This window comes from Coptis chinensis, chromosome 8 (assembly GCF_015680905.1).
Source record: "Coptis chinensis isolate HL-2020 chromosome 8, ASM1568090v1, whole genome shotgun sequence".
Lineage (NCBI taxonomy): Eukaryota > Viridiplantae > Streptophyta > Magnoliopsida > Ranunculales > Ranunculaceae > Coptis > Coptis chinensis.
In genome coordinates, this window is record NC_141463.1 from 97,019,470 (window position 1) to 97,031,264 (window position 11,795).

Genomic DNA, 11,795 nt, shown 5'->3' on the forward strand with positions numbered 1-11,795 from the left:
GATTGACTTTTTTTAGTCCACCTCACCTCAGCGAAAATCAGCTGACCAATCACGTGCTCTCTCTCCTTTCTTCGTCTATCAGTTTATCTTCACCCTCAAAACTCATAAAAACACTGAAAACCTACTCTCATCGTTCATTCAAACCACTTCCACTACCTTTGTTATTCCGATTATTTTTATTATTAACAACCAACCCTTCATTGAGGCTCCAATTTCAGAACCCCGACCAATTGTCCAATTGACATAAGAAAGCGTCAATACCGACGAAGAGAAAAAAAAGTAACCAGTGAAGAGTGGTTAGATTCACATCCAGGTGATAAAATCCACAAATTCGAATAAGCAATAGGTGTTAGTGATTGATTGATTTAGATCCAATGGTCTGAGAAAGTATGGGTTTTAATTTATTGAAAGCCAGTGTACATGTATAGTCATAGTAGACAAATGATCTGCTGAAAATTTGATTCAAAGAGAGATTGTCTGGAAACCTTTCTTTGTTGAAGTTTATCATGGTGGTAGCATGTAGTTTGAATGATGTGAATTGGAGAATTTATTAAAAAAAACTAAGAAAACAATTGATAGAAATGGATAAACAAAAATAATAACCAGAAAAGAGTGTTTAAAAGAAACTAGCCTATTTGTACGTGTCTCTGCCACGTAAACAAAAAAAATGGCATGATCTGTAATATTTGGGTTTGGCAAGGGGCAAAATCGGAAAAAAAATAATAGCGTGATGAATTTACTGTTGAAACTCTCGTTTTCTTTAACCATTTCTGATTTTATTTTATTTTTCATTAATTTATAGGCGTGAAACTACTATTTTACCCATGCAAAAAACAAAATAAAAAAAATAAAACAAACAAATGGCATGAGCTGTAATATTCGTGTTTGGAAAGGGGCAAAATTAGAAAAAAAAAATTAATGGCGTGATGAATTTCACTGTTCCTCCCACCGTTTTCTTTAAAGAAGTTAGATAGGCGTGAAACTACTATTTTACCCATGCAAAAAACAAAATAAAAAAAATAAAACAAACAAATGGCATGAGCTGTAATATTCGTGTTTGGAAAGGGGCAAAATTAGAAAAAAAAAAAATTAATGGCGTGATGAATTGCACTGTTCCTCCCACCGTTTTCTTTAAAGAAGTTAGATTTTTACGGTCAAGGAGGTGGCAATAAGTCAAAATCCACCTCACTGTGTTGTTTGACTGTGTCAATATTGTGTGTTGTAGAATTACTCGTAATTTTGGCTAATGATTTGGTTAATCCAGTCTCCGACCCCACTTTTCCTAAAGAAATCCTTGTTTCAACTTTCAACAAATGAAATAGATCTTGCTCGATTAGCCTTATAGCTTGTTCACCTTTAAATTGCTCAAGTGTTCAAAGCTGCACATTTTTGCTATTTCTTCAACGATTCTTTTATTCTCTTCTTTTAGGGCATCTCCAATGGGGGTGTAAAATCCACCTAGGCTCCACGTAGGTGCCACTAGGATTTTACACCTCTAATTGTATAGTATTATATAGCTCATAAATATCCACACTCTATACTCTCCAATGGAAGAGTGTAAAAAATAGATTTTAAACTTCGGACGTCACTCCAAGTGGCGCCCCTCTTTAATTTAAACTGGGACGCCACTGGAGTGACGTCCGAAGTTAAAAATAAAGCTTCAAACGTGTGTTGAAGTGGCGTCCGAAGTTTTAAGTTAAATGAGGCGTTATTTTTAAGTGGCTGAGCTTTTTATTAACTAATAGCGAGAGGGGGAATTTCTCACCCTCTCTATTAGCTAATACACTATTACCTACGGTTTAACACCCCCATTGGAGAGAGTTTTATGATATTTGGGGTGTAAAATTTCCACTCTATACGGTTTACACCCCCCATTAGAGATGCCCTAGTGACGATTGAAAGGAGGGAGTTTTAAGACTTTTAGAGCGATGTTTTTTTATTTTCGAGCGAGTAGTTTTGGAGATTCCTTTCTGGCTTTCTCCACAGTAGGTGTAATTTTCGAAAAACATAAACCACCGTTTTGGAAGAAACAAATTTGCGATATTTGGTAGTATCTGGCGTATAGCTTAGTATATACCACTGTGACACCTAAATAGTGGTAACTAGATTTTTGGACCGGGATCAGAATATATTTTTATTGAAATACGTTAATGAGCAATGATTATGGTGCATAAGTATTTGGAAACTAAAGGATCAAATTGAAATAGCATCTTCACTTTGTGGTTTAGGATATTAATTCATAATTTTCAAATATAATTATCTTAAACTCGATATAGCTTGTATAATAGTTTTCTTAGATTTATGGTGAGTTAGCGGCAAATTTTTGAATTATATTTTTATTGAAAATAAACCGAAATAAGTTAATGAGCAGCGATTATGGTGCATAAGTACTTGAAAACTAAAATATCAAATTGAGATAGTCTCTTCACTTTGTAGTTTAGTATATTAATCCGTAATTTTCAAATAGAATTATCTTAAACTCGATATAGCTTGTATAATAGTTTTCTTAGATTTATGGTGATTTAGCGAAAAAAATTCGAATCAGAATATATTTTTATTGAAAATAAACCGAAATACGTTAATGAGCAGCGATTATGGTGCATAAGTACAACTTGGAAACTAAGGGATCAAATTGAGATAGCTTATTCACTTTGTGGTTTAGGATATTAATCCGTAATTTTCAAATGAAATTATCTTAAATTCGATCTAGTTTGTAATTTTGTATAATAGTTTTATTAGATTTATGGTAATTTAGCGGTAAATCATCACCGCTCGGCTTACGTACTAATGTGTACAAATCACTAAAACAGATTGATTGTTTTCATATCCTCAAAGGATACACTACTCCCACTTGAAAAGATTTATCACATGAGCGGTGTCTACTTAGCGGGTGCCATTATATTAAATTATTCTAAAAAATATTAGCAACTATGCATAGCTATGAGATATGAAAATTATATTAATTACTCATTTAAATTTCGAGCACCACTCTCTATAAAAAGGAAGCATCAAACCTTGATAAAACTCATCGACTTCTTTTTATTGTTAGGTTTAACAATAGAAGTTTGATTGAAGTTTTGTGAGAATGCCCAGTGTGGCGAAGATAATATTGAAGCTACTTGAATAGCAAGACATTCTCAATCACAATAAAAGAATTATGATAAACACTACTTAAAATGCAAAACTATATTTGTCGAGACATTTATTCCCCCAACATATAATACAAATATGTTTTAAGGTTATTAGTTCAATGCATTTGCATCAAGTTTCTGATTTTCCATTAATTATTCTTTGAGGTTAGTTTAATATAGTACGTTGCATCCAATTTCCAATTTCTCATTAATTATTCTTTGAGGTTAGTTCAATGCAGTTGCATCAAGTTTCCGATTTCCCGTTAATTATTATTTGAGGTTAGTTCAGTGCAATTGCATCAACTTTATAATTTTCTGTTAATTATTCATTAAGGTTAATTCAGTACAGTTGCATCCAGTTTTCGATGTTTTGTTAATTAGTATTTGAGATTAGTTCATTGCATTTGCATCCAGGTTCCAATCTCCCGTTAATTACTTTTTGGGGTTAGTTCAATACATCTGCATCATGTTTCTGATTTCCCGTTAATTGTTTTTCTAGGTTAGTTCGATAGTTTACAATTTCTATACAGTTTGCATACATATAAGAGTCTGTTTTTATAAACTCACTTTCATTTTGGGTTTCTAATTACTCGTAATTACTCATGTGAGAAGGCTAAAACAACAGACATTTATGTTTTGAGGTCAGTGCGATGCAGTTACATCCGACTTCCGATTTCCAGTTAACTATTTTTTTAGGTTATTTCAATGCATTTGCATCCAATTTCTGATTTCCCGTTAGTTAATCTATGATTTTAGTTTAATGCAGTTGCATCCAGTTTTTGGTTTTACGTTAATTATTATTTGAGGTTAGTTCAATGCAGTTGCATCCAATTTCCGATTTTATGTTAATTGTTCTTTGAGGTTAGTTCAATGCATTTGTATCAAGTTTCTGATTTCACGTTAATTATTTTTTGAGGTTAGTTCAATGCAGTTACATCAAATTTATAATTTCCCGTTAATTATTCATTTATGTTAGTTCAATGCAGTTTCATCCATTTTTCAATGTTTTGTTAATTGGTCTTTGAGATTAGTTCATTGTATTTGGATCCAGTTTCCGATTTCCCGTTAATAACACTCTTTAAGGTTAGTTTAATACATTTGCATCTAGTTTCTGATTATTTATGCTTTGAGATTAGTTCGATGCAATTATATCCGGTTTCTGATTTTCCATTAATTATTCTTTGAGATTATTTTAATGAATTTGCATTTAGTTTCCGATTTTCCACAAACTATTCTATAAGGTTATTTCAATGTTGCATTCGGTTTTTGATTTTCTGTTAATTATTTTTTTAGTTTAGTTCAATGCATTTGCATCCAGTTTCCGGTTTCCCATTAATTATTATATGAGATTTGTTTGATGTATTTGCATACCGTTTCCGATTTCTCGTTAAATATTTTTCAAGGATTTGCATCCAATTTCTAATTTACCATTAGTTATTATCTGACGATAGTTTAATGCAATTACATCTAGTTTCCTATTTCTCTAGTTAATTACTTTTTGAGTTTAGTTTATTGCATTTGCACAAAGTTTTCGATTTCCCGTTAATTACTCTTTGAGGTCAGTTATGTATTTGAATCCAGTTTCCGATTTTTTTTTAATTATCCAATGTGGTGTGTAATACCAACTTCTATTGATCCATCTGTAGTGTCCTTGCAAACATGACATAAAAAGTAAATTATGCTTGATTTACTATGTGGGATCATCGAAGGTTATTCAGTTTCCAATTTCTCATTAATTATTCTTTAAATTATGCATGACTCACTATGTGGAATTTTCAAAGATTATCTATGAACGGGTGTTGTTATATTAATTATTCTGAAAAATATTTGCAAATATGCAGAACTATTATATATTAATATTATATTGATTACTCAACCAAATTTCTTATAACGTGAAAACCTCACTCTCCATTAAAAAAAAGAACTCACCTTTGATAAAACTCTTCAACTTTATTTTGATGTTTAATAATAGAAGTTTGATTGAAGTTTTGTGAGATTGCCTAATAAGGTGAAATTCATATATATTGAAGCTACTTGAATAGCGAGAAGTTCTCAATCATACGGAAAGAGATCGATAAGATAAACACCATTTTAAATGCAAAACTATACTTATCGAGATATTCCCACAACATATAACCCAACTATGTTTTGAGGTTAGTTCAATGCATTTGCATCCAGTTTCTGATTTTCCGTTATTTATATTTTGATGTTAGTTCAATGTAGTTGCATCCAATTTCCAATTCCCGTTATTTATTTTTTGAGATCAGTTCAATGCAGTTGCATCCAATTTCTGATTTCTCGTTAATTATTCTTTTCGATTAGTTCAATACATTTGCATCCAATTTCCAATTTCCTGTTAATTGTTTTTTGAGGTTAGTTCAATGCATTTGCATCCAGTTTCTGATTTTCCGTTAATTATTCTGTGAGATTAGTTTAATGCATTTGCATCCAGTTTCTAATTTCTCGTTTATTATTTGATAAAGTTGCATTTGCATCTAGTTTCCAATTTTCCATTAATTATTATTTGAGGTTAGTTCAATGAATTTGCATCCAGTTTACGATTTTCCGTTAATTATTTCTTGAGGTTAGTTCAATGCATATATATCCAATTTATTTTTGAGATTAGTTTAGTGTAGTTGTATCCAGTTTCTGATTTCCCGTTAATTATTTTTTTAAGATTAGTTCCACTTTCGGTTGCATCATATTTCCAATTTATAATTAATTTTTCTTTGAGGTTAGTTCAATGCGATTTAGATCTAGCTTCGATTTCCTGTTAATTTAATCTTTGAGGGTTAGCTCAATGCATTTGCATCCAGTTTCCGATTTTTTAACAATTTTTTTTTTTATATTAATTTGATGTATTTGCATCCAAGTTTTGATTCTCCGTTAATTATTCTTTGAGGTTAGCTTAATGCAGTTGTATCTATATTCCAATTTTCTATTAATTACTTTTTAAGATTAGTTTAATGCTTTCATTTGCATCCAGTTTCCAATTTCTCGTTAAATATTGTTTGAGGTTAGTTCGATGCATTTGCATCCAGTTTTCAGTCCCCCATTAATTGTTTTTTGACGTTAGTTTCATTAAGTATTATATTTTTTTTTAAAATATTTTTTTTTTTTTTTTTTTTTTTTTTTTTTTTTTTTTTTTTTCTATTATATATTTTGTCATGTTATTTTTTGTATAATTGTTTTTTTAACTATGTTTTGAGACCGTGTTAAAGATATATTGAAATAATTCGGTGCTTTATCATAGACACTAAAATTGTATAATTTGTAATAGGAAATTAGTTTATACAAATCATCTATTTTTTAGCAATTTTTTTTATTTGATCAAATATATAATAATTGGAACACTAAAAGTGTTTGATTAAGTAATAGAAAATTACCTTTTACAAATCACTTATTTTTTTAGCAATTTTTTTATTTGATCATATAAGAATTAGAAATACACTCAAACTCTCCAAAGAGGTTCCATGTACGTGGGATTGTAGGCTATTAGAAAATATTATATTTTATATTAGAGTGCCACATAGGAGAGAGAAAAAACTAACTCTCTTATTAGAGTGCCACATAGGAGAGAGAAAATCCTCCATTATAGGTCTCTACTTTAGTATATAGATAGTAGATTGCGTGTACCTAAATTGGAAATGCAAACTGTACCGTGGTAAAGGACTATTAGCCACTGTGAATAGAAATATAGTGGTATATGCCATTTGACCAACCGTGGTTAATGACTCTTTATGTAGTAGTGATAGAACTCAGAACCATGACATTAAAAGGAGTCAAACCCTTACAAATGAAAGAACTTATCAACCAACCAATAATCAGAAATTCTACCAAATCATACTAGTATACTGCATTGCAGTGGGGGCGTGAGTGTAGTATATCATTTATTTGGCTCTCCTTTTTTATAATAATAATATATTATATTCACTTATTTATTTCCACGACTTGATTAATTATTTGATAATTAGACAAATAAATTAAGAAAAATAGACTATATCATTGTCTATGTAATTGTAAGTGTAACAATATTGAATGAATATTCTTGCTACGGTTATTTTATTACGTACTTGAACCAACAGTCGTGTATTAACATGTGTAACGCCAAGACGCATTACCAGAATTATATATCAATGCTTTCATGTGTGGTAAATGTGAAGAATTAGACCTTTATCCCAACAATGAAAGAAGCTAGTATTTGCTAGAATTTCCCCTGTTAAGTAGTCATGCATTACGATGTGCACCCCAATGGAACCCTTTTATGTTTGGAGCTAAGTCACATAATATCCTATCAACATACATTTAATTTTAAAGCAGTATTACATTCTCCAAATGGATAAGAATGAAATTTTTGGCAAAATCTTCTCTATATTTGCAACATGAAATCACGAGATCTGTCATTCCAAAGAAACATGTTTTTTGTCTTTTCGTAATTTGAATAACAAAAAATACATATATACAACACCATCAGAAAACTAAAGTAACATCCCGAAGGTTTTAAAACACTATACATATAAGAAGTTACACAGTTATTAAATTTAGAAGTAAATATTACATTCTCAACGTAGAAAAAAATCATAACACATATTTTTTTTAATAAAAATTTAAATGAGAGTCTCCTTTGTATTTTCAATATTAAATCATAAAAAATATGTCATATCTATAAATCATTAAACCTGTCATATGTCCAGAAGAACCAAACTAACAACATCGATCCAAAGTAACAACATCCCAAAGTTTCTAAACTAATATACATATAACAAGTTGCACAGTTATTTACTTTACAAACTGCTCAACTCAACTCAAAAGACACAGAGAGGAGGGTTAGCAAAAGTCTAAACAACTATAATATAAAATGCGGTAGCTAAAGTGACAAAATCCATCTGCAGACCATAAAAAATGTCCTCCTATACATTACTTGTGGAAGAACCTACATAAATCCAAACAACAAAATTAAGCATGATAACGACATTAGATATTCATTTATGAGAAATATAAAACATCTTGATTAAGTGAATTTGCAAACAATATAAATAGAAATAAAGGTAGAAAGATGAATACTACATACCGAGATAAAAACAATTAATTAATATTTCAACGATCAGATTTTCCTAGAACATCAAATGGTTGAAGCAGACAAGTGCAACAAACGATTCTCCTCTTGCAATCGGCCTCTAAGACCAATACATTTACCAATCTTTTGAAATATTTCCAAAGAGAACATAGGGCTAAATGCTAGATCACACAACTTTCTTGTGCGAGACAAAGAAACAAAAGTCAAACCGAGGCTTTCCCTTTCACCAATATCTACCACAGCCCGATCAAGAGTGAGGCCTTGACTCTTGTGAATTGTTATCGCCCAACAAAGTACAAAGGGAACCTGAATGCTTGGCATGATGCATTACCGACTTCAATTTGATGTCCGTGGAGTAATAGGTATTGTATTAGAATCGGGGGCCGGAACCTAGCACCAATGATAGTGGTCGAAGTCAACCATAATGACAAGAGGTATATCTTACGGTGATTTGCGACCATTTCCGTAAACAATATCTACAACGGTGCCCATTGCACCATTAACCCGATCCATTTGTGGTGGCAATGTTTGAACGAAGCATAACACGTGCACCAAGTAATAGACACAAAACTTTCTCCAAGCCTTTTGCCTCATCTGAAGAAGCCTTGGTAGCGGTCTCACAATTATTTAGTGATACAATTCGAGCAACTGGTTTACCAAGCTCAATAAGTCGGGTGAGATTGTAATCATGTGCAGGCTGTTTGGTAGGAAAAAGACGCAAAGCATCTTTGAAGGTGTTAACCTCATCCATATTTAGCGAGAAAATATCCCGAGTTAGAAATAATTGCCGATCACTAACGGCTGAAGTTCCATTATTGAGTCTGAACAGTGTTTCTCGAAATGATGCTTGGTCATCCCCTGTTTGTCGAAATATATGTGATAACCAAACACATTTATCGAAACTAAAATACACAATTCCACCATGTTGTTTTTGAATAGACCCACCTTGGACATATAATGCACTGTCACATATAAGAGGTAATTGACGCATATCACCAACAAGGATAATAGATACATCACCAAATGGCTCGTTCTTTGCGAAAATATCTCGACAACGCCGGTCAATATTTGCAAGCATACTTCTTTCGACCATGTTGTACTCATCGATAATGATAAGTTTGGTGTCTTTAAAGTCTTCTTGCATACGTCGACATTGATCACCTTCAATCTTTTTGGAAGTTTCTTTTACACCTTTTTGTTCCACAGTGAAAGAGAGTTCATGATGGATGGTTGCACCTCCAATATTAAAAGCGGCAACTCCAGTAGGAGCCATGACACGTACTTCTTTGTTTGTTCTGAAAATTGCAGTAACTGAATACACAATTGCATTTATGAGTATGGACTTGCCTGTGCTGCTCCCCACAAACAATTAACGGATACATGCTCCGGCTTGTAGTGCTCTAACAACCATTTCATGAGCCAGTCTTTGTTCATTAGATAAATCATGATCTGGTACAACGGTTTGAGGTTCATGATTTAGGTCATTGCCACCACACAGAGCATGAACAAATTTTCTATCAATTTCTATATTTAGATATCGATGTAAACTTTCAGCCCAATTGTGTGAAATGTCGAAGTCTCTCCTTCCTAATTCCACAGTTTCCCCAGGGACAAACATGGGCCCCATTGCTGCTGCCATCATCCACTCATCCCATAGTAAGTCTTCAGTACCAAGCTCTACCTCAATACCATCTTCAAGCTCTTCATCTATCGGTTTTGGAAGAATAATCCCATGAGTGATTTCGAAACCCAAGTCATAGTATCTTTCAGACCACAAGGCAAATTCTCCCTGAGCTTCTTCAAGAGTTTGATAATGGTGATGAATTAAGACTTGTTGACGACAAAATGATTCCCATTTTTCAGTGTTTGGTAGGATGACACCGTCTAGCTCCGGAACCAAACGCACAACTGCGTCCACTCGAGAAGTGTGCCAAACCTGCTGCTTGAAGTAATGTCTCTTTGCCATATTCAGGAGGGAAGTATTTTCATAGCAAGAATGTCATTGGAGATATCTTCCTACAAAGGTTGGATCTGTTCCAACAATTTCATCCTCGTCGGCCACTCTTCGACGGCGTACAATTGATGCTAGCATGCTCTTTTCGCTAACATTTAAGAGTACAAACTTTCTGGATGATTGGGTCAATGGGTACCCCATTAGCAAGTGACATACTTCCTAGGCAGAAATATCTCTTTCAGAGACACTTTTCATAAGTAGTCGCTTGAAAGCAGATCTTGCATTTTGATAGGGTCGATGAAAATCTTCAACAATATCTTGAAAAGTATCTCTAAATTTTTTTGAAGCTAGTTTAGATTTAACGGCGTATTTAGCAATGTAATTGACAACAGATTGCACTGAAAGTACAGGCGACCAATCAATGTTTGCACGCCAGGTCTGCAAAATCTTTCGATTGTGGGAACAAACTAGTTCATCATTCTGGCGGCCGAGGAAACGATACATGTTACTGTTGGGGGGATCTTCTACAATATTCAACTGACCAATTATATCAAATGGGTATCTAAAGCGACATACCATTTGTTTGGTTGTTTTGTGTAAGCGCAAACAATGACTTCCACATATAGAGTATCGCATGACCCAATTGACCAATGAAACATAGTCATCTTCGTTTGTATCAAGTTGTAAATCGAGTGGCAAAGTGCGTGCACAAGGATGGTCTTGAAGATTTCTAGACATGCTTGGGTCTGGGTTCACAGTGCATACAAGTCTATCAAAATAATCAATGACATTAGATCTATCGATAGCACTTGTAGCAATCTTAGTAACATCTGGAGCATCTGCTAGCCAAAGAAATCCATGAACATGACCACTACCATGATTTTGCCACTCAAACCGATACCAATGATCAACCACAGAGAACTCAGCTCGTAAGTAATCCCGAAAAAAGAATTCCATTATTGCCTGAAAGAACCAAGCGACAACATTTGGGTTATCATTAATTAACTTTGTGCGTCCCCTTCTTTTATCTAAAGGAGAGATCCTTTCAAGATCATTAGAAGGATCTAAAATACGAAATAGTTAGCCATTGCATGTCATGCCATTGGTGAAAGTGTGAAGAAAATGGTTGGTGCACCTAACTGTTTAACCATGGCAGTTAGCTCTTTCAATCTTGTATACCAATAAGACTGGGTACCATGAATGTTGTTAGCAAAGTAAGAGACACGATCAGCTAATTGCTTGTCGCTGGACGAAACCATATTTCGAATATCCTCAATTGACAACTCAGCATCCCCTGGATTCTTCCTCACAAAAACATCACCTAAAGAAATTGTCGCCACCTTGAAAGAGAGTTCCAAGCAAAGTAGCGGAATCTCATTATCTTTAGCAAAACGGCCATCATGATATTTCATAAAAAACTGGAAGTATGGCAATTTATTGACTTTCCGCTAGCGAGCTTGTCGTAGATCAACATCACTGTAAGGAAACAAAGTTGGAAATGCCATAACAATATATCCTGGGGTTGAAAACTCATCAATGATGTGAGTTGTTAAAGGCATATGAACATTAGTTTGATCTACACTTGGTACCATAAATGCCCTCTGGAGACGTGCTTGTTGATTAGGTTGTGCCA

General features: G+C 33.3%; 1 protein-coding gene across 1 annotated transcript; it reads right to left on the reverse strand.

The window, feature by feature from the left end:
• Positions 1-8,707: 8,707 nt before the first annotated feature.
• Positions 8,708-9,481, reverse strand: LOC147484825 (ATP-dependent DNA helicase RRM3-like). Its single transcript, XM_086579824.1, has one exon. It carries the CDS (start codon positions 9,479-9,481, stop codon positions 8,708-8,710), a length of 774 nt encoding a protein of 257 aa, XP_086435950.1.
• Positions 9,482-11,795: the final 2,314 nt, after the last annotated feature.